Below are 25002 nucleotides of genomic sequence, written 5' to 3' on the forward strand. Positions count from 1 at the left end.
TTTGGGAATGTGCTTTTAAAAAGCTCTCTCAAATCAAGTCGATAAAATTCACTTTCAACTACACTTTCAGTGTGCTTTTTAGATGTGCTTTTATCTAACAAAAATTTAACCAAACGTCATTTAACTTTTTAAAAGTTTAAATCCACTATTAAATCTAAAGCTATTTTATTTATGGACACAACTTATATACTTACTATTATATGTTTAATATATTTTTACCTAATCAAGCCAAAATATGTGAATTTTAATATATTAACAATATTGATAACAATAATTTAGGAAAAACATACATTTTGATCTCTACGCTTTGCTTGTATTTTATTATAGGTTCTTGCACTTTTTTCAGGGTTATTGGTCCCCACACTTTTATTTTTTAATATTCTAAATCTCTAAATGAATAAAATACACAAAGTATAGGGAACTTGGATTAACATAAAACACTGAAAAATGAAAATATAGGGACCCAAGATATAAAAAAATATAAGAACCTATAGCAAAATATGAGTAAAGTGCAGGAATCAAAATGTATATTTTCCCAATAATTTATTATAAAATAAATAATCTATATAGATACACATATTTTGATTTAATAAAAAAATAAACACTATTTTAGTTTAAGTATATAAGTTTTTTCTTTTATTCATTTATGCCTTCAAGCTGAAACCTTAAATCCAATGTATATGAATATAAGATTAACGATGAAAAATCAAGAGAATGAACATCAATTCAAGGGATGTAAACAAATAGAAATAAATCAATATCAGCAAGTAAATCAAGAGACAGCGATGTCATTTAAAAAAGAAAAAAAATGAATAGAGTGAATCCGATAAAACTTGTACTGATATTAGTTTTTTTTTTTTTATATAAATCATCTGATATCCTAAAATATATTGGGTTCATTATTGCCCCAGGCTAATCCAAACCTTATGATGGTAACAGGGTGTCAATAGAATAACTTTTTATAAATTATGTTAATTATCAAGTATATCATTTTTTAAGGTTTGAACTCTCACTTTGAAAATGCCGACTGTATTTCTTTTCAATTTGACCGATTGCCCACTGGCGTGTTGGTATTGGTTAGGAAAGAAAAATGAACCGAGATGCCTAAAAGTCCACGTCGGAATAGGGTTTAATTTGGTAGAACATGGTATTGCCAAAACAATGGACTCATTTGAAGGGGTAGGCCTCATCTACTGAACCCATCGTCTAAACTCTACACTCAATTGTATTAAAAAAAAAAAAAAAAAACCATCCATACTCAAGGTTTGAAACTGGCCTCCTCCTCAACCCAACTTCTCAGCAATTTTAGGGTCTGTTTGGTTTTCTTTCATTTTACGTTCAGAAAGCAAAATTTCACTTTCAGAAAGTTAAAAGTTGTTTGGGTAGAATATTTTGCAGAAAAGCACATTCTGAAAGTACATTCAAACAGTAGCTGAAAGTGGATTTTTGAAATGTAACTATTTGAAACTTTTGAAAAGTGGATTTGAAAAGTAGAATGTTATTTGACCATACTACCCTAAGTTTAATCTCTTATTTTTTTATTTAAAAAATAATTAATTCATTAAAAATATAATTATTATTTTAATAATAATAATTAGGTATCAATTTTTTTAGTATTATAAATTGAGTAATTAATCATATTAATTTTTAACATTAATGTATAATAAAAATTACAAATCTTTATTACATCTTTTAAAATTACAAATTAAAAAATACAAATAATTAGAGATCAAATTTTTAGCATTATAGATCAAAATTTGTTATTTATAATCTTTATTACATTTTTTAAATATTTTGAATATATTACATTTGTATAATAAAAATTATAAATCATTATAAATCAATGTTCTTTTTGGTAATTGTACATTCAAAAGCACATTTCACTATCACAAATCAAACAACTTTCAATGTATCAAACTGACTTTTGAAAAATATATCCAAACACAAATTTCGTTACAACAACTGACTTTCATTAAATGAACTTTCACCAAATGAACTTTTGACAAACTGAAAACCAAACGCACATTTAGCAGCTCTATTTAACTTTTTTCCATAAATTCTTATATTATTATGCACGTGACTTCTAACTGTTTTAATCTTATATGATAATATTGGTAAAAAAAAAATCCTATATGATAATCATTAAAATTAAGTAATATACAAATTCTAATAAAATTATATTATTGGTATGCAATGAAACAATATTGCATATTATATATGTATGTATGTATGTATATGTATATACATATTTCACTTAATACAAACATCTACACTAGTTGATGCCTAGAAGTAGAGAACTGACATAAAATAAAAAATAGAGGCCCAAACGAAATCATCATACATAGCATAATGTCATGTCCCATATCGAAAGGACTTGGAGAGAGTCCTGACTATATAAGTAGTTACCTTGCATGTCCTAATGAGTTAACTTTTTAGAAAGAGAATGATGGCCACATGACATTTAATGGTTATCATTAAAGGTAAAGAGATAAAAATACTCATAAAGTAGTTAGCCATGGGCACCCAATATCCTAAAGTGATAAAAATGATAAAAATATCTATAACGTTACATGAATGGGTGCAAAAATAACCAAATCATTAACTTTAACCTAACACCATTAACTTTAATCGTTAAATGCTGACTGTGCATGCCATGTGTCAATCTTTGCTGATGTGGACTAAAAAAAGTGTAAAAATACCCATGAAGTCATCGGCTAGGAGTAAAAATACCCATAACATTATCAAAATTGTTCAAAAGTGATCAATACATTCAATCCCTTAAATGTTGACCGTTTAGTTGACACTTAAGCAGAAGTTGACTATTTTTTTATTGATGTAGATAAAAAAATTCCAAAATAAATTTTTATGAATATTGATCGATCATTGTATGAGTACCTATAATGTTACTTTAATAGATACAATAGTGATCAATTTGTCAAAATCAATGCCATATGATTTTTTTCCATCACCACATATCTCACCTCCTTCCTTTCTCCCTCTTCACTCATTTTTCTTATCTATAAAACTTGATATTTAACATAGTGAGATAGGTTGTTCAAAATTAAAGATCGAGACTGAGTACATCTAACTTAAAACATTGTTACAACCTTAAGCAATTGCATTCACAATAAATTCAAAATTTTTAAATAATTTTTGTTACTATTGCAAAGAAACGAGCAATTTAATTTGATATTCAGTTAAAATAACATTTTCTCACATGACATTCATACAATAACTGATTAATTTCTAGAAAATTTTATCTAGGAATATTTTTTATCTACATCAGTGAAAAAATGGTCAGCTTTTGCTTAAATGTCAGCTAAACGGTCAACATTTAAAGAATTAAATGTATTAGTCACTTTTGCACCAATTCTAGTAACATTATGGGTATTTTTGCTCCTGGTTGATGAATTCATGGGTATTTTTACCCTTTTTTTAATCCACGTCAGCAAAGACTGACACGTGACATGTACAGTTAGCTTTCAACAGTCAAAGTTAACAGTATTAGGTTAAAGTTAATGGTCTGATTATTTTTGCACCCATTCATGTAACGTTATGGGTATTTTTATCCTTTTTATTACTTTAGAATACTAAGTGTTTGTGGCTAACTACTTTGTGGATATTTTGCCCTTTTACCCTATCATTAATAAGCACTATGATCTTAAAGGGAAAACTCATATAGTTAGCTTTGTTTATTTGATATACTTAGCTTGTATCCAATTAAATCATGATAAATGGATCTTAATATGTTAACTAAATTGATAAAAAAAAGTTTATTATAGTATAAATAATCATAAAAGAACTATGTATATTGATTTAATTAAAAACAAGCATATTAAATATATAAGTTGTTTTCTATTTTTAAAAACTATTTGTTTATTTTAATATTTTCAAAACAAAAAAATTTGCTTGGCTAATGGTTTTTTAATTTCTATTTTGAAAACTATTTTTATTTTTTTGTTTTTAAATACAAGAAAACAAAGACAATTTTAAGTTGTTTCAGTTCTCATTTTTTTAGTTTTTTCGTCCACAGTTCCTACTCGATAAAAATTGTGCCTCATCATTTTGCTTTTGCCTCACCTTTCTTCTCTGTTGCTCTACCTCTGGTTGTCATCGCAGCCCGTAGCAGTTGCCACCCTTCTCGCCGGCGTCACCTTGCACGGTGCTCCCTCCTTTCGACAAGTCTGTTACTAGTTTTCTATGGTTACTACTCATCCATCGCTTTCCATCTGCATTTGTCTTCATCATATTTCATTTTTTTACCCTTTCATCTTTCTCGATAATGATGGTAAGGATGCAATCGAAACATTTCCAGAATCACCGACATTCCATTAGAGCACCTACTTCCTGCACAGTTCATGACTCGGCATATCCTAGACAAGTCCCTGACTCATCTTAGACCATGGAAATTGTTCTTAAACGACTTGTGTGGCGTGTAGACGAAGCAAAAGAGAGCTTTTTACTTCCATTCTTGTACAAAGCTCCGTCACCAAGTCGAGTCCAACAAGGATTGGCGATGGAATCCAGTAATTTCACAATGTCTCCTACCTTCTGCTTCGTCTTCTTCGAATCTCTTCCTCTTCTTCTTATTGCATCTAGCTGAAGCTATCAATGGTAGAAATTGAAGCTCATGACCATAATATTTTATTGGGTTTAGGTTGGGTTACCCTGTATGGTGGAAAGGATTTCTCTCACAGTTCTGTCTTTTTTCAGCCAAATTTCTCGCATAGATTGAAGTTGGAGAAATCACAATCCAAACACTAATGATTCATATTCTTTCACAAATCTTTTATTCCTTAAAGAGACTATTTCCTATCTTTGGATTTGATCTTCTTGTGCTTGACTTGGAACTAGTTTTGTTTTTTTTTTTCTCAATGGTGGCTACATTGACAGTGGTGGAAGGCGATGATATCTGGATTGGGGCTTTTTTTATGATGGCATTTTATTTTTTTTTGTATTATAAATACGAACATATTTTTAAAATCCATATCCATTTCTATCAAAATCAAACAAATTTTATTATATTTTAGTTTTCAGAACTTATTTTCAATATTAATATTGCCAAGCAAGTTTTTTTTTTGTTTTTTTAATTTTAAAATTGTTTTTAGATTACTACCACCAAACAAGTATTTTTTTTTATTTGTTTCAAAAACAGTTTCCAAAATTGTTTTATAAAAGAACTTTTAAAAGTGAAACAAAAAAAAAACCAAACAAACCCTAAGTATTCTATTTTCAAAAGCATTTAAGTGATGATAATAAATATCTATTTATTTTAATGACATACTTAGCAATATCACACTATTCAACGAAAAAAAATAATTAAATGAATGAATGATGTTGGACATGTAGAAGTATATTGAGAGAGAGTACAAAGAGAATTCAAATAATCAAAGGATATTATTCAGCTCTCTCTCTTTTTATCAAGCTGGTTTATCAAATTATCAAGGGTTAATGTTTAATTTTATCTCTGTACTTATTTTTTAGAAGCGTTAGGCACTCTATACTTTTAGGTGAGATAATTTTATCTTTAAACTATTTTTTAGAAGAGCAAAAAACCCCATCCATTAATTTATTTTTATTTTTCTGCTAACGTGGCATGTGCTTAAGCCCCATGTACAGTGACATGTAAGACTTTGATCATATCCTTTGGTGTTAATTTACCCCTAAACTATTTTTTTATGATCGCAAAGTGTCCTGAAATTTTTTTAGGAATATTAGACACCTTAAAGTCTTATTAAAATAAAATTTAATAAATATTATTAAAATATTAAGTGTTTTAATATTTAATAATTTAAATATTATTATTTAAAATATTACTCGACCCAATTTAACATTTTTTATATTTAAATATTATTTTTGGCAGTATTTTATAAATTCATAGATGACTTTTTATTTTTTATATATCGATCTCCAATTTTTTGATATAATACTCAAATTGTTATACCTTTGTATGTCAGAACTTATTTATATTTTTAATATTAGTTAAATTTCTTAATTTTTTGGTCAACTAACAAACTTTCTTCAAAATATCATATTATCCAAATTCAAAATCAATACTCTCTATACATTATAGTGTTCTTAGTATAAAAAAAAATATGACAAATTAAGACAAACAGTATGACAACAAAAATATTTATTTGAAAGATATATCTTATTGCATTAATGTGTTACAAAAAAATTTACTTAACAAGAAAAAAATGGAGAGATGAGAAGAAAAAATCCCTTTATTAACTTGGAGGTTCATTTACTTTATTTTTAATACAAAGTTGCAATTATAAAAAATACTAAAATATTAAATTGGGTGGTGTAATACTTTAAATAATAATATTTAACTTATTAAATATTAAAATACTTAATATTTTAATAATATTATTAAAATTTATTTTAATAAGACTTCAAGATGTTCAATGCTCCTAGAAAAAGAGTTTAAGAAAAAATTAACACCAAAGGATATAGAAAAAATCTTACATATTACTGTGCGTGGGGCTCACACACATGTCACGTTAGCAGAAAATAAAAAAACTAATGATTGATTAACAAAAAAGATTTTTTGACCCTCTAAAAAATAATTCAGAGGTAAAATTATTTCACTTAACAATATAAGGTATCAAACGCTCTTAAAAAAATTATAGGAACAAAATTAAACCTTAATCCAATTATTAACATCAATACAAAACATACTCGTTTGATACGTTGGAATTGAGATTGGGAATGTAAAAGTAAATCTTTAAAGTTTCTTCTTTGCTGTATAAGAACCAAATTCTCTAAAGAACCCAATTTTACAAAAAATCATGGAACATGCCCTCATGAGAACTCAATTCCATCGTTCTCACGTGGATAAATTTTTTTATCACATTTCCATCACCATGCTATATTTATTTTTCATATCAATTTCACTTTCATTTCCACTATTTTCACCTTCAACAAAAGCTCTTTCCTTGTACCAACCGGAGCTACGCACTATAAATATTGCAGTTGATCTTGAATTTGTATAAAATTTAAAAAAAATTAAAGTATCACTGTCACTTGCAAATTTGCACGCTAGGTCATGTAAATTAAATAATATGGTCAAGCGATAAATATCGCAGCTCAGCTATAATTTATAACTAATGTCATGGTGAAGTTGTGACAAGTTCAGTATTATCAAACCATGCGACTGTGAGTCGTGAAATTGCACGGCAAATAGTATGTCCATTTCTCTCCCTCACGCGCGCACACATCCTAGCTCTGCCATTGTAAATTCATCAACTTCATTTTCAAACCATATTTTATATCTTGTAATGCCTAAAAGGTTTTTGTAGTTATTAGGGTTTATGAAGAGTGCAAAAAAAATTCGGTTTAAGGAGCTTTGTCGTATAAAAAAAGCAGACCCTTCTTGCCAGCCTTCTTTTTGATCAGTGCCGCGCTATAAGAAGAAAGAAGCAACAGTGATATATTTTTTTGGGTCTAAAAACAACAGTGATATTATATTATGGCAATGTGGTCATCTTTCATAATTCCATGCCTAGTGCAGGGCCATACCAGTACACCACCTCACTTTTGCGCATCTACGGTTCGTGAAGCAGACCGAAGAGCCAAACGTTGATCGATCGGGTCGATCTGGAACACGCCAGTTTAGATCGGCTAACGTCTGCCCCAGCTACACCAGTTTTCATGGCACTCCTTGCCCCTTCCGTCTTTCTCTTCTTTCTTTTGCGAGCAGAGGTTGTTCAATAATGGCGGCCAGACCTGGAAAAAGTTACCACCAAATTTTAGACAAAGTGATTGACCTCACTGGTAGAGTTATTAGCTCCAACTTTGTGGGCGTCATGATATGCTAGGGGCAAACGAGGCCAAACTTGTTCAACATCAGATGAGATCGATGCAAATTTTAAGTTTTAATCTTTCAACTTTTATGGATATAAGTAATTTCAATTATATAATAATACATTCAGGGTTATCTGAACTTACCGGGCACGAGACCTCTGCTTTTCAAACACCATCGCACGGACATGTGGTCGCCCTCCATAGTTGCCCTCACGACCATTAGATTCTTTTGTCTTTCCCACCACTGACTGGCTCTGCGTTACTGTTACCTTTGAGCGGGCAGGACCAAAAAGCCATATGGCATCCATCTGTTTGCATAACATGCGAGCAGCGTGATACGGAATCTTGATGCACCCATTCATCAAATTTATGCAGTCCATCAGGCTCTCTCTGGCCATCCCTTTCATGTCATATGCCTGTGACCTCCTCCAAAGGCTCTTGCCGTGTGTGTTTGCTGGGTTAGACAGGCTAAGAGCTCGAGTTGAGTCGCTAATGGCTGAATCTGGATCTCTCAGCGCCAGATGACATTGAGCCCTATTACTATACAGCACCATTCTTTCTTTCCTGTATCTCAATGGACAAATATCTAGTGCTTCAGTGTACTTCGATACAGCAGCTTCTACCTCACCTAACCAGAACATGTGTTTTGCTTGTTGCTTTATTGAACTTATCAAAACCTTTGCTTCCTCTAATTTTTCCTCACACATAAGTTTCTCCATATTCCTCCTGTCCACCTCAAGATGCAGCAGTTCCGGCAACGATTTTGAAATACCACGTTGATATTGCAGAAGGAGACCCCTCATGATTGTTTCCCCTACGTTGGACCTGTCTCCAAGGTTTCTGAGTTCAATCAGATCAATGAGATATGAAACTGCGAGATCAATGACTTTGTACCTCGTCTGTGGGTCCTTAAGGAGCAATAGAAGACAATCTATACCTAAATATTGCCAATCGTCCGAAGATCTCGAGAGGTTACCTAAAGCGTTGATAACTTTAGGTGAATCAACAATCCTTTCCCTTCCTATTTTGCTATAGCACAAGATTCTAATCAATCCAACCCCAGCTGGTGACGTGTAATTCATTAATCCACCCCACATTTCACACAAATCTTCCAGGAACTCCTTATCAGCTATGAGATTCAGAGACCTCTCTTTGCAGGCGAAGCAATTTAACAAGTGAAGAGACCAGCATTGAAGCTGGCTAGCCCATTCTTCGGCCTTGCGATTCTCCTTCTCCACACTCCCAGCACCTCTTGTCAGCAATTTTCTATGGTATTGGAGCCTTTTGTTTACGTCCTTGACCCCTACGAATTTAACAAAGACCACTTTCAAGCTTGTAGAAGCCACGTTTTTTGCCACTTCCACCAATTCTTGTTCGTATTCTGCTACTGCCTGAAAAGTACTCTCATAACTGGCCAGGTGTCCTAGTGCTCGAACTGCTACTCTTTGCTCAACCCAGCTCATCTTTCCTCTCAGAAGCTCCATTAGTGGTGGTATCACGCCAGACTGAACAGCAATTTGAGCATACTCCTCCTTATTTATGGTGTAAGAACCAATGATATGACCAGCATAATAGGGTGTGTATATATTTTGATTCGTAAGAAGCCAGTTTCTGTCCTTTATAGCTTTGTAGATGAGATTTGCCATGCACTTGAATATGCCAAGGGAGGGGAACTCTGGGTCATTTGGTTGGTTCATGGCAATATGCCACAGTCCACTCAGCACCAAAACATGATCTTGATTATCTCGAAGAGGCATCTCTTTGAAGAACTTCCCTATTTCTGCTCTCTTGAGGGATGTGTCTGCTTCTCTCATGGTGCAAAAGAAACAGCATGGCCTGGTGCAGATCTCATCCCGGTCAGACTCGTCGGAGATACTGTGGCTGGTGTTGTACGGAGTTTTGGGTAGGGAATTCAAGGTTGCCACACCCATATTGAATAAGGTGATATTTGAGATTTTCTTTTGAGAAGATCCAGCGGGATTTAAGTTTTAATCAGGGGAAAAGCCAAATGACATGGAAAGACCTAGCGGCGGGCATATAATTAAATAGCATGATGTTGTAATTCGATACTGTTGAAGCAGTCTCCATAAGCAGCATTGATATTTATCTCGGAAAGTTTTACCCAATTCACGTTCAAATATATATAACTTTGGCATGCATATCAATGTATGGCCACTATAAAAAAAATTCTATCACCCACCAGCAAGCTTCTTCCATATTTAATTTACTAATAATGGCGTCAAAATCTTTTGATGCACTGCATTATGAAGTTACTCAAAGTCGAAAGATTGACCGAGTGAACTGATTGTGAAACACCGTCATGGTTACAAATATTTTGCAGATTAAAATAAGCTTTAGCCACTAGAAAAATTTTGATAGGTACAGTTTATCCATCTATACTCAGTACTCTTGAATAGATCTATGCTTTCTGTGACACACTTTATTCTTTCTTGATCTGTGTTTGAATCTTCTCTTACATACTTCACACATCAGGAAGGGTGTGGTCCTCATTTATATCGTCTTTATATATGAAAAAGCTCATCCCCCACAATACTCTGAAGTTAAACTGGTGAAGAAAGCATTTTTCGGCCTTTAGATTATGTCAGACTTTGCTAGCTTTTGCATTTCCACTCTGGTCTAAGGAGTTGCTTGTCCTCATGTGAGGAAGATAAAGGGATCTACTTGCAACAGAATTTTCTGATTTCCTATGCAAAATAGTAATTATGCTGTCCAGCATCTAGAATGTGGGTTAAGTTCAATTGTCAATGGCTCTAATGTTCTACTCCTAGCTATACCTATGGTGTAAAGCACTACTAGCGTAGAAAACTCAGTTAATCTTGAAAGTTTGCTGAGATATTACCTTACCTTTAGCCCACAATTCTCTGGTTTCTCGAGTTAAAGGTTACGACAGTTTGAAATGTAAAAGTGGGGAGAGATGAACCACTAAGCTTCTAAAAGAGGATGAGGGACCACATTTTCAAAATAGAGAACAAGCTCCTTCAAATCAGAAGCTGAACGTGGTCCCAGAGCATGGTTAAACTTAGCACCTTCGAATAAATAAGTAGGCGAAGATTAAAAACACATTTAAGTACAAATGGTGTTGGTCTCAAGAATATGCGGTTGCCATAGGTGGAAAGCAGAACCAGTTACTTAAATTTTAGTTTTTTTTTTGGTGTGTTAGGTAAGATTTAGATTCAACGCTGTATTTAATATAATATTAAATGTATATACCATCTGAACCATTAAAATTTAGATCAATGGTTATGAATTTATACTTCACTTAAGGATAATAAATGAGTGAACTTATCTAAATCGTTGATTTATATTTTAATGATTCAGTAGTACAGACACTCAATGTCAATTTCATTGGGCAAGATGGTATTACGATCATAAAAGTGTCAATAGTATTATGATGAATTGAATTGCATGTTTAAAATTGAGGGGGGAGGGTAATTATTTCATTCCATAATTTTAATTTAGTTAAAATTCAATTTTTAAATTATGACTCCATGCAGTGTCTATAATTTTGACTTGAGCAAAACTCAATCCTGAACTTCAACTTCAACTCGAACCAACTGACTTTATAATTTTAATCATTTTAACCATTGAACCCTAATGTTTAAGAAATATTTTAATTCAAATTTTATTTTTTGAAATGTGAAGACTATCATTTTAAACAAATAAAACTTCCTCTGATTGCCTTGACGGTGGGAACCCTTTATAAGACATCATCGTGGACGCACAGCTGCTATTTCATAGAGACTGGACAATGGAGATTCACCACTTGATTAGGGAACACAATGTTATGCTGACTTTATAGCTAGATGTGTTCATAGTTATGGTGATATTTCTATTATTTTTCACCATCCACCAACCCAATTAGGGATACTGTCCTCTGATTAACTCAAATTGTCGGTTATATGAACTGAATTTTTTTCGAGTCAATAGAACTTAAATGCATCGATTCAAAATTTAGAAATTGAGCTAGTGTTGAACCAAACTATAAGCATCAAAAGATTATTTAAAAAAACAAAGAGAAGAGAAGAGAACATAACTATACCAAGAAATTTTGAACGATGCATATGCTACTCTTTTCCTAATCAGAAACATAGTTCTACCAACGCAGATGTTACAACCGTCGAGCAGACTGCAATTATATACGTCCTTTGAAAAGCAAAAGTATTGCAACTTGCAAGACAAATTCTACTTTGCTATGGCAATGCCAATATCCGTGAAAGATGGCAGCAAATTCCCTTGCAAGTATCACCACCATTTATAACTTACATATTAGCGCATTGAAACCTAGTCAAAAATTGTCAGCGATGACGAGGTTATAACAACCGGAATTGATCTCCAGCATCACGAGTGAATGCCTTCACAGAAAGATATGTAGGAACCGTAGCTAATAAATGATCAGCAGATTCCCAATTTCACACCTACGGTACACAAGTGGAAACACAAGCCTTGTGCTGCTTAATTGTCCACCAAAAACCCAGAGTATCAAGATTCCTTTTTTTGGGAACCGTCACTGATCATTTCTATATACAAATTTGACGAGGTAACGATCTTCAACAGAGAACTCCCTTGATAACCACACTGCTATTTGATCATTTGCCTCCAGAAACTTGTCAGCCCAGCTTCAAAAGTGTCAAGACTAGAACCTAACCTAACCCAGACCTGTTCACTGTGAGAGTAGAGACTTCTGCTTTTCTAAACATCCACTGTCCAGTTAATGTTACGGACATTGCTTTCATGAGATCTGTGTAGTTGTGCAACTTTGGCATTGTATGCGGCAGCTGCAACAGCAGCTCTCACCCTTTGACCTTGAGGCAGCTCACAAGCTTCACTCATAGATGCAAACCTTAGCTCAGCTGGAGGAATGAAACAGTCCATTGAAAGGCCGGGCACATTGAATGCCACTTCCTCGATTGTCCATGCTTCTTCCATCCTGGTTTTTGTGTGGCTCATTGCTGTTTCCCCAAACCTGAAAAGTGTTACTACAGAACGACCTGAATGAGCAATCATAATCCCCTCAACAGGCCTGTAGTCATCGAGAAAAGAATTTATCGTGGTTTCCCAATACACTGCGTCCCCTCCATTGTTTTGAATACGTGTCAAGTGTGAGTCCTCCAAGTGAATAAGACGTCCTGTTTTCTGACTGAAATACCCAAATAAAACATGCCTTATGATTTCAGCTGGGCCTTCACTCCTGGCTTTCAAAGTTGAGGGATCTGCACAGAGTTTGAGGATGAAACAGTCTTCTCCATTAATTTTCTTCTCCCCAATGCATCTCGCATTGATAAACATGCTTGCAGTTGTTTTTGGGTCAAGACCCTGTGGACAGAAAAAAAAAACTAGGTTACCAAATTAAGGCAGTGAAAGGTAGTGGTCAACAGGTAGGTGGAATGAAACAGAATATGTAGGTTCACCTGAAGAGCCCGTCGTAGAGGCCTAACTGGTCCCTTTGCAGCATGGGCACCCAACCATGGTGTGTGACGCCACACGAGTTTGCCATTGCAACCAGCATGAACCTTGCTGCCACCAAGAGCAAGTTCCACATACCACATATCTGGATTCATCTGCCACAAGACAAACCCGCCTGATTCTGCAGCTTTGGAGGAATTCCGACTCTTCATAACTTTGTTAGCTGTCTCGAACTCCCAGGCTATCATTCTCACCTTTCCCATGGCATAAGCATTGGTGATGGAATCTTGAAGCTTTTGCCCTCCAGAAGCAGCTGTGTACTGCTGCAATATGTACTGGGCAGAAGAAGTTTCCTGCAAGAACACACAATTAGACTGTGCTGTACCCTGAAGTGAAGACCTCTAAATGCGCAGGGGCAGAAATAATCAGAAGATCCACAACCCTTCCTCTTTCCTTTTTATTTACTTTCAATCGGCAAACTAGCATACCAGTTCACTCAAAATAGACAAAATCATGTCCAACAGAAGACCAAGCAGTCAGATGCCTAATATGATAGGATTTTAGCCATACTTAAGAGCTTATTGCACACTGGTATCACAAATTAAGTCCCCATAATATTATGAACAATGAATGTGTTTATAAAGTCAAGTTCTTATTACTTGCGTAAATAACTAGATATAAAAAACACAACAAAAAAATTGCTAGACTCATCCAGCACTCAAGTTCATCGCTTCATCTGTCCGTTGGATGTGAAAGCACTTTTTAAATAAAAACGAAACAAGCCTTTATTTAACCTTGATCACGATGGATTGTCTTTGACTTGTGTTGATCAACGAGAATCGTCAATGAAGTAACAAAATATACATATTTTAGACGAATCCAAACTTCAAACTCTGCTCTCAAGCCCCGTTGCAACTATATCCCGCCGCGTCAATTTGGGAAACAATACATCTAGATTCAAGCAATCGACTTTCCCGCAGACTCACAAGACCGGGCACGAACGAAGTGATCCAAATTTTGGGCTACGTAGCTTAATCTACCCGAAGGAGTTTCTCCCATCTTATCCAGAAACATTTAAAAAAAAAAAAACTACAACAGAACCATCCAGCAAGGCAATACGAAAGTGAGGCCATAAATGGGGAAGATTAGGCGCTACGATAAGCAGCGGCATGTGTGCATACAACTTCTCAAGATATAAATGAAGGGAGCGGAAAAAGGACAGGAAGCGGAAACTCACAATGGGAATGTCTTTGATGCTGAGATGAGGAAAAGGATCGGCGGTGGAAACGTGAACGGGGGCGAGTGGGGCACCCAGGACGCCAAGCAACAATCTTAGATCGGACCTCTTACAGGCAGAGGAGGATGAAACGGAAGGTGTCCTGGCGAGTGGGCCCTTCATCCAGTGTCCCCACCGACCTTCGCCTCTGGAATCTTCAGCATCGGTGCCATCAGGACCCTCCTTCAACGGCGACAATGCTTCAGCCGGCCTCAAGCTACCCGATCTCGCAATGAACAGCTCGGGAGGCGGGGCATGGTGCTTCTTCCTGCGCCGGAGTAAACTCGACATCGGAGAGGCAGACCTTGCCGGACTCTTGGCCCTCGACCTTCCGGGAGACAACCCTCTGACCACCTCTTCTTTAAGCGCCGAAAAAAACCCCTGCTTCCTCTCCATCTAACCCGTTTAAGCTCGTGCTCAATAACCCAGAAGTAGTGAGTAACAAGGATAACAAATCACCGCGTGAGTTGCGAGGCTAGCGACGAAAGAAGTAGAGAAGAATGAAGACAGTGAGCAGGGAGCCCACTGAAAAACAGAAAAGAAGGAGCGAAGAGTGAGAAAGTGAAACAAAAGTATATGGAGAGAGAGTGGCGTTATAGAGAAGGAAGTAAGCGGTATCGGATCCGTTGGTGAAAAAAGAGCCAGCGGAGACAGTCAAAATACAAAGGAGTGAAGAAAGGGGAAAACGAAGAAGAAGCAGGAGTAGATTGTTTTGTTGTTGTGGTTGTATGGAGTATGTAGGTTGTTGAAAGTAGAGGCTGTAGGTCGTGAGAGGGAAGATGGGGAATATGACAGCCGTAGACGACGAAACCTGCCTAGTTGGTGTGCCAGATGCCTGACATGGGATTAGATTAGAGCGAAGATGGTCAAATGAAACGCCGAAAATGTTTCGTAAACGGCGAAGCAGGGGAACTTTAGCGTTGGTGCACAATGCTCGTCAATTATGGATCCCTGCTAAAAAATCAGCCCTCATCCCCCCGCATGCGCTTGTTCAATTGCACATATTCTTTTCTTCATTTATCTAGTTTTTTATATAAAAATATAAAATATTTATCACCCACCCGCCTTCACTCATTGTTTCGTTCATTAGCACAATATTCTCGTTCCCAGTCTCAAATTGAATGCGCTTATGTTAATTCCGATTCTGACCCCGCAAGTGCAGTTGCAAAGACCTCTAAATTCTGGCAAGCAAGAGAGAGAAAAGAAAAGGAAAGGGTGGAGAATGCATCCCTCTTTGACTCATAAATGTGTGACGACATCGTTCTATTATTGTCATTAGCTAGTCTCATGGAGTTTAAAAGGTTGGGTGGAGAGTAAGGGCGCGTCTCTACAATGTTGTCGAATCTGAAGTTGCAGTCACCGGATTGGAAAAGGGGTTCAAGTCCTCATTAGGAAGAACTGTTGTCAATACTTAAGCCCTTGGAAGTTGGAATTGATTAAGAAAGTTTGGGAATGGACGAAGGAAGAGCCTTGTTGTGTGTGGGAAGGTACGGGTTTGGTTACCAGGAAACCTCGTTTGCGTAATGTAGTGGTATAGAACATTGAGGCAGTTACCAACTGCTTTGGTTGGTGAGGGCTGGGAAGAAAAAACGCAAAGGAAGCCAGATGTGTTTGTCCCGCTTCTCGCTGGGTTAAAATGTTGGGTCGTTTTGCGAGGAAATTTCACACCTGCAGGTTGAACAATGGAGGACTGCTGGATCCACGTCTATACATTGCAAATAGGTCCACTCATGGCTGCGAGTTGGCGTGCCTTGGCCCTTGTGTGGGGTCGCAACCAATTCCCACTCGAGGTTCTTCTTTTTTGACCCTTAACTCCGCATTTTCGCTAAAAGACGTCCTGTGGGCTCCACCACTACCTTGGCTTTTTCCCAAGCACTCCTCTTGATTGCCTCGCGAATCACGGGCTCCTCGTCCCTGTTTTTCTATAATGTACCAACTACAACGATCACTTACCTTTTCACCTTACCAATTTCTAGAAAAACTTGCACTCTGTTTCTTCCACCTTTGTTTAACGTTCAAGCACGCCTCTTTAATTTTTCACATCTTGACGTCTGATATATGCAGCTGGGACACGCATTATTATAATTATAATTTTTATATACTCTATCCGTTTAAAATTATAAAATATTTTTAACTAAACTCACCTAATAATAAATAAAATAATTATTTATTTTTAAATTAACTTTATTTTTTATATTTATTTATAATTAATAAATTGTTTTAAAAAAATATAAAGTGATTTATTCAATAGAATTATTTTTAAATAAGATAATAATTATTCTTTAAAGTATTAAAAACATTTTTATATTTTTAAACATTTAATTTTTAAAAAAATATTTTATATTTTTAAATAGATGGGGAAATATTTTGTGTTACATACAGTGGGCATATATGGATCGGACTTGGGCTGCGGTGGGTCTGTTCCTGTTTATTTTTAAAACTTAAAGTGAATCAAATGTCAGTAGGTCAATTAATAATCCCCATAAGAAAAATGAAGTATGGCTATGCAACAGGAATGTAACAAAAGGATATTTTATGAAATGTGGCAGAGAGCGTGGGATGATGATAATGTAGGGAATACGACGTGGGAATGAATGAATGGAGGGAGATTGAGGGGGACGGGACAGTGTATGGGGAAGAGCAGGGTTATGATTAAAACTTAAAAAGGGATACTTCATGATTCCCACGCCCAGCACGGGATCCCTTCTTTTACTTCACTGATGTCCTCCTCCTTCACCCTCTCTCTCCCCCGTGGCTTCATCTATTATCACTCTCTCTCTATCTACCCCTTTCTCTCCTTTTCTGTTCCTAATCATACGAAATACATTAACATATCACCCACACTGTACTCAAATCATGCGTCTATATCTCATATCCTCTCTGTCCGTATAATTCCTCAATCAATGCATGGTGCATCCCACACCTATATATCCCTCCCTGTGGTCACAATTCAGATCAAATCACACATGGAAGCCCTTGTACTTGCTGCTCATCAGCATGTCTTGGGGCTGAGTTTCTTTCACTCGTGTGATCGTGAAGGCTGCAGGATTTTGTTATGTATGTGTCTCAATTTGGATTTTTAAAATTGTAGCTTTTGGAATACATATCCGGGAATATGAAATCAATGCAAGTTATTCATTTGATTCTCTAATCTCTCCCCACGTCGAGCTATTCACTCCTTTGCCAACATCACCAACTTGGCGCTCCTCCGCGTACCTTCACATGCAAGCCCCTCCCAGTAGAGACACCGAACACACCAGCTTTGATTATAAATTAATATCAAGAAAGAAGAGTCCAGGATGGAATCTGACTCTGCTCAACTTTACACCTGGACAAAGATTCATGCTGCCTCGCGTTTTTTTTTTTTTTTTGTTATGTAGCCCACCTACTATTTGTTTCTAACCATTAGTTTTTCAAGGGCAAAACTCTGTCGCGCGCAAAGGCCAGAGTCTTCAATCTGCATTTCCACTCTAAAATGCATACGTCAGACCGTCGCGATATTAAAGCGTGAAAGATTGTATATGATGTAACATTTTTATCTATGTATAAGTTAGGACTGTTTAATTATATTCAATAAGTAATTTCACATTTTGTATAGTCTAAACTGTAAATAGCAAGTTACAAGTTAGAGTTTTTCGTTTTCGAACGGCTGTTACAGGGCAGAGTTGGGCTATTATTCAATAAATATAATCATACTAGCAAGTCACAATGCAGCTAAATTTTATTGTCCTAATGATGTGACCATGAAAAAAAAAATTGAGTACTAATATTTATTGGTTACTTTCCCTTTTAAGTTGTGACTGTAGTTTATCACGTGTTGTACACTGCTTTGTTTTTGTTATTAGGAAAAAAAAATAGTGCCTTCCTCCCAACTTTCCAAGCCTTTTTACCAACATAACGCCAATGCTTCAGGACTTGCCATGAACCTTTATCTGGTGATAGACGCTTCAATCTTCATCGGCCATATAAAACGAAGTTTGGTATGAGTCCGACAGAATTGGGCTCAGTTGGACCGATTCATTATCTTACAGAAAACGGGCCTTTTAGGGTACTTTAGAGATTCGTGTCATCGCGTGTTAATAGGACACGGGCTTTTCTTTCCAAAAAAAGAAAAGGACGCGGGCTTTTGGCACCGCAACATAGAATTTACAACGACACAGGGATAGTAATTAATGGCAGGGGATAAATTTGTCAGAAGCTAGGTGCACGCAATGGCATGGGACGTCCTCAGTGCCATAAAAAAGTCACTTCAATGATGAAAATTACCGTCCCTACCTTTTGGGATTTGATTTTTTTTTTAATATTTTGTTATAAACATTTTGCAGATTTTAGCATGGAAAAAACCATGCTTCGAACTAATATCAAATTGCAAGGTCCTGCCTATTTGTCTTTAATATAAGACAAGACCCTTTATAGTCTATAGACCACCCTTTATTCCTTACATACCTTTATTTCTTTCACTCTTGGCTTAGACAATGGAATTGATTAAGGGTGATTTTCAAAAATTATGCAAAAATATTTAACATTTAGCTCACTTTCACTAACACTCTTAATCTTAAAAAATAGTCGGCAGAGTAAGAAGGAGTGAGGGACTGGTGTTTTACTTCTAGCCAGATGAAAAGATGAGATGAGATATTATTACGGTGAAATAAAAAAGTTAAATATTTTACCGACAAATAAATAAAAAGTTAAATGCTGTGAATATTTTAGGTGATTGTAGTGAAAGAAGAGGCAACACGTTTAGACTTTAGAAGAGAAGGGACTGCGGCTGAGAAGGTGGTGGAAAAGGAAGAATGGGAGGAGCCCAGAGACGGATAAAGAATTAAAGAAATCCGCATGAAAGATCATAATTCTGATTTTAGTGTATAATGCAAAATGCTTAGAACGCTTTGGCCGGTCCATGCAAATACTGTGAAATAAAACGCGTGCCAATCATTGATGCCCTTTCAATTTGCATTTCCCTTTCTTTCTCTTCCCCGCAAGGAGTTTACTTTTATCAATTTTTATTTTTTTTTCACTTTTGAATTGGTCAATATCCATGGGATAGCAGAACACCATATTCACCATAATAGCCTCAAGTGTTAGTCAAAATCATAAATACAACATGCCCGTCAACAAAATGGGATGCGAATCAGTTGTTTCTCATGGCACTGATCAAAAAGCAAAGTACGTACACGCGTGCCTCAGATTATTGGGCCTGGACCCATATTTCGTGCTGCTCCTGGCTTGCCAGCGACCTGGAAGATTCTTCGTCGAGGTTGCGTGTTCTTCTTCATATCACCCGAGAAAAAAGTTATTTGAGGCTAGTTGGGGTCACGCCAACACAAAGAATTATATGACATTAGACTTCAATTTAACTTAAAGTCAGATTTAAAAAAAAAATTGAGTTAAATAATTCATAATCTGATTTTATTTAACGATAATCCAAAAATTAATAAAATCAAACTTAAAATTGAGATACTGATCCTATTAGTTAAGTACTTACTTAAATATTTTTCTTATTTTTTTCTATGAGAGGCAGTAATCCATTTCAACATAATAAATTCAATTAAGATAATAAAAATACTTATAATCATAATAAATTTATAATAATTTTAACAATAAAAATATATTTCAATTACAGTTCACATGATTTAAATTTATAACTTCAATAAAAATAATGTAACATCCCAAAAATTAACATAAGGTTAATTAAATTAATTTAGAGCAAATGAGCAATTTTTGAGGAATATTCAAATATAAATAATTTTAATTAGAAGATTATTATTAAATTTAATTTAGATTAAAATCATAAGTTATGATTTTATAGTAAATAAAAATCATAATGATAATATTATTAAAAAGAAAAAGAAAGAAATAAGAGGGAAAAGGAACATTAAAAAAAATTGAAGAGGAGGGAGGAAGTAATTTTTGCTTTTATGTGAGCATTGAGGTGTAAATAATGCAAAAAGAAAAAGAAATATGAAATGAAGAGATGGGCCAGATAATTTGGCTTTATGCTGCGTAAATTCACAAAAAGATAAAAGAAAGAGAGAGAGAGGTGTGGATTAGTATGCAGGACCCACGCTTATTTTTAAAACAACTTATTTCCATATTTCATCTCTATTTCTCTTCCTTCTTTCTTCATTTGCCTAGGGTGTGAACAGAGAGCGAGCGAGAGAATAAGTAATGCTGCGACTATAAGAGCTGATTTAGAAGGTGAAAACTCCATAATAGAATATTTTAGATGAGATTTTAAGTATTTTAAAACTAAATAAATGTTCTAAATATTTTTTCTTAGTCATTTTTTCCTTTGAGTTGTAGATTCTGAGATTTTAGAAAATCTAGAGTTTGAAGAGAGATGAATTTTTTATGAGTAAATCTAGTTGTTGAGGTTGTTGATGGTGTAATAATATTCTAGAGTATTATTTTGTTGATAGAATTAAAATTTGAGACATCTGAGTTTATCCCTAAATCCCTATGGGTAGATTTTTAATTAAATCTAAAAATATAAATTAATTTGTTGATATTTAGATGATTATTTGAGATGAGAAATAAATTATTATGACTATAGAATAATAATTTTAGGCTTGAAATCAAGTTTATAATTTTTAGGTATTTTTATGTGCGAATTTTTTTGGAATAAAAAGAAAAATTTTGATATTAGAAAATTATTTGAATGAAATTATTGTAAATGAGACTATTGAACTAAGTAGATAGGTTTAAATATATGAAATTAAATTTTAGAACTCAAGAGGTTAAGACTATGGTCTTAAAAAAAATGAAATAAAATAAAATAAATACTTAAGTGTTAGAGTATGAGAAAAAATTGTATTAATAATATTATTAACATGATAGGATATGATCAATTGTAAATTAATTTTCTTTTGACACCATTCAAGCTTTAGAAAGTTTTGGAAGTATTGTAACTCTAGGGGTAATCTTTAACCTCTCAAAGGTTGAGGTAACCTGAAAAAATCTATTTTATACATTTGTATATTAATTAATTAATTATGTTGGTGAAACAAAGGAATATATATATATATATATATATTGAAATGATTGTTTATAATGCATGTGGCTTGGTCGAGACTTTATGATTTGTGACCAAGTTAATTGTGACTTGTGTGAGTAATGAGATTGATTATTGATAATAATGTGTACGTCCTTGATTATAAATTGTGGATTATGCATGGTGATGAATTGTATACGAGCATGTTGAGTTTTATATTATGCTAATGTGATTTTATATGATAATATAAAAATAAATGCAAGAGGCATGATTGAAATATGATGATTCTTGATGTTTGTTAAGCAAAAAAGTTGATGAGCATGTGGGATAATTGTGAATTATATATATAAGCTTTTGAAATGTATTTTATCACGAGCATGGTCATATAGCGGGAGTTCGCCTTAGTGAAGAAGTTAACGATTATGCAAAATCCATATGGTACTTGGTTATTAACCAATAATCCCAGGAGTTATAACCGCCACTTACCTTATAAGATACTGTAGTATTGTTCTTATTAAGGGACTTGACCCTACTGGCCTGCCTGAAGTTTTAGGTAGGGTTAGTTTTGGGCATGACATCTCATAATATGTGATTTGAGGAAAATCATGTTCATAAGTAAGTAAGGTAACCCTGACCCGATAGCCCCTCATGATATGATTATAGCCTTGGGTAGTCTCACCATATGGACAATCCCTTCCGATTGTTGGCCCACGGATTTCATGTCAGAGGAAATAAGGGAGGATATAAGAAAGAAATTGATCATGCATATTATTATTATCATGCCATTTAAGTGATTGATGGCTATATTAAGGATATGATTATAATTGTGAAAATGAGAACATGTAGTAATTATGCGAATAATGTATATGTGGCAATTTGTGTAAACTTTGTACTTGACTCTATTCTTGAGATATTCACATGAGTTAAATGGTAATGTGATTAACATGTTATTAATGTGATTGTTTACATAACCACCTTGATAAATTTATTAGCCACTTGTATTCGTAATTAATTATCATGCATTTGTATAACTTAGATGTATCTTGGTTACTAAGTGGTTATACTCACCCCTCTCTTTTAACATATTACCGGAGCTAGTTCATCTCATAAGAATAGAGGTAAGGAGAATTAGGCCAAGTGATGGTAATCACTTATGCAGGCCTTTCTCTTTTTATTTTGATATGTGTATTTAGTTGTGATATTACTAATTAGGATAATATATTCTTGATTCACTTGCATTATAGGTTTTGTATTTGGTGGAAATGTATTTTGAGCCTTGGGGAATGTAGTTTGATGCTTGTGTTATATTAACGGGCCAAAATATTTATGTAAGTGAAAATAGTTGATATTTGCTTAATTTGGGAACTTGAATGTTGTTATGGTCTCCCCTTGTGTTTTTTATGTCCAAGGGTAAGCAGTTGATATTAATTATATGTAAATAAAAAGAAAAATTTATGCATATGATGGGCTATTGATGAATAGATGATATGTAGAGCATAATGATTAGGCAATGGTCATTGTGATGAATGTGATTAAGATCTTAGCCCCCCGCTGCCAGTTATGGAAGGATTTGAGTGGCCAAGTATTATGTTGTAAATATGTATATATGTATTATGGAGTAAGGCATAGAGAGAAAAATAAAGGGGGAAATCTTTTCTCTCATGTTGATGTGTTCCTTTATCATGCTTCCACATATGTTTAATTGAATGATATTAGTTCTTGAAATATTTTAAAGATTTAGGATCCCTTTATATTGAATCGTTTGTGAAAGTACATGTTAAGAATTTATTTAGGTTGATCTCTTATAAGATAATTCTTTTGGGTTAGTTCTTAATTTACTATAGTTAGTCTGATGATTGAGTCGTAACTTAGGGCACCCTTTACAAACTTCAATAACACTACCTTATAACAATAATCTAAAAACAAGCTCAATAAATCTTCATGCAATCATCTCCATGGCATTAATTACACTTAAAGCACTTATTAAAAATAAATTAATTATAATTATATTAAATAAATTAATAGGATTGGACTTGTCCAAGCAATCCAAATGCCTAGTCTTCTGTCCAGTCCAATTCAAAAAAAGGTCTGATCTTTTTAGTCTTTTTGGTTTTGAAGAACCAATGTTTATAAAAATCAAACAGGATAGGACCATTTTGAATTGAATTGGGTCGGATTAGACCAAAAAAACTTGTACACAGCCCTAGTTGGGGTGGTAAGGGTGGTCTATTACAAGAGTAGAAATCAAAACTCAATCCAAAGTGTGAATAAAATAGTCTAAATATCTCATCAAATAATTTAAGCAACTCATAATATAATGACAACATATTTTTAATTCTGTCTTACGTAGATTAGTATTTTTTTTAGTATAGAACCATTTTTTAAAAAATGGATGTAATCCGATAATATTAACCCCTTGCGCTGATATCTTTGGACCATGGTAGGAAAAATGATAATAAAATCACTTCAAATTTTATACTCCCTTTGTCCCAAATTATAAGGCACTTTTGAAGGAGTTTTTTCGTCCCAAAATATAAGATACTTTGAGTATATTAAGGTTTCGTTAAATGCACCAATTTTAATATTACCCTTTCTCTCTCTATAATTAATCTTTACTACTTCTCTTTTAATATATTAGATTATGAATATTTTAGAAAGTTTATGCTATTTTTGTTTTAAAAAGATAAAGTTATTAAGTGTATTTAATGAGGTTTATTGGTATGTGAGATTTTGTCAATGTTTTATAATTTGAGACGGAGGAAGTAAATAATAATTTAATTTTTTGAAATGTCATGATTTTATTGTAGTTCTTAGGGACCTATGTGTTCGTGAATTTTAAATTAAAAATATCATTTTATCCTATATTGACAAGTTGTGATTTCATGTTTGATTATTGCAATTCTTTAAATAAAAATTATTATTTTTTAAATAAAAGTTATGATTATAGCTTATTATTTTGAGAACTTATTTTTCAATAACAAAAAATACACTTGACTATTATAATATATAAGAAGTCTCACACCTAAAGATTAAAAGATAAATCATAAATATATAAATTTAAAAAGTATCTAACCAAATAATTTAAGCTATTTCAGTAAAGTATGTTACTTTTAAGCATATTTAATATAATAAATCAAACACTGACAGCTTGTTCAACTCTTGTAATTTATAAAATAAAAGTTGTTACTTTTTAAATAAGAGTTGTGATCGGGGATTGTTGTTTTTAGTAAGAATAAAATAATATTTTTACTTTAAAATTTACTAATACATAAATTCTAAGAGTTTTTAGTAAAATTGTGATATTTTAAAAAATTAAATTATTATTTATATAATTTGAAAAATTTTATTATTTTTTTTTATCTTTATATTCAAATATCTTTCAAAAACCAAAAAATCACAATGCACGTATGCTTTAATGCATGGGCCACCCGGCCTCGGGTCTCCTTCAATAATTATGATGTTCAGTGCTCAATTTTTAATTGGTCCTTGGATTTTCCAATTGCTC

At 33.8% G+C, this 25002-nt stretch overlaps 2 protein-coding genes across 2 annotated transcripts; both read right to left on the reverse strand.

Moving 5' to 3' along the window:
- Positions 1–7452: 7452 nt before the first annotated feature.
- LOC129318293 (uncharacterized) lies at positions 7453–9953 on the reverse strand. The gene is made up of 2 exons (XM_054963024.1): positions 7951–9953; positions 7453–7728 (listed from the first exon to the last, which is right to left on the reverse strand). The coding sequence occupies exons 1-2, from the start codon at positions 9735–9737 to the stop codon at positions 7710–7712; spliced, it is 1806 nt and encodes a 601-aa protein (XP_054818999.1). The 5' UTR covers positions 9738–9953; the 3' UTR covers positions 7453–7709.
- A 1888-nt stretch (positions 9954–11841) lies between these two features.
- Positions 11842–15865, reverse strand: LOC129318294 (uncharacterized). Its single transcript, XM_054963025.1, has 3 exons — positions 14468–15865; positions 13236–13583; positions 11842–13140 (listed from the first exon to the last, which is right to left on the reverse strand). The coding sequence occupies exons 1-3, from the start codon at positions 14900–14902 to the stop codon at positions 12517–12519; spliced, it is 1407 nt and encodes a 468-aa protein (XP_054819000.1). The 5' UTR covers positions 14903–15865; the 3' UTR covers positions 11842–12516.
- Positions 15866–25002: the final 9137 nt, after the last annotated feature.

Source organism: Prosopis cineraria, unplaced genomic scaffold (genome assembly GCF_029017545.1).
Source record: "Prosopis cineraria cultivar Desert tree isolate PC_DT_omini unplaced genomic scaffold, ASM2901754v1 PC8, whole genome shotgun sequence".
NCBI lineage: Eukaryota > Viridiplantae > Streptophyta > Magnoliopsida > Fabales > Fabaceae > Prosopis > Prosopis cineraria.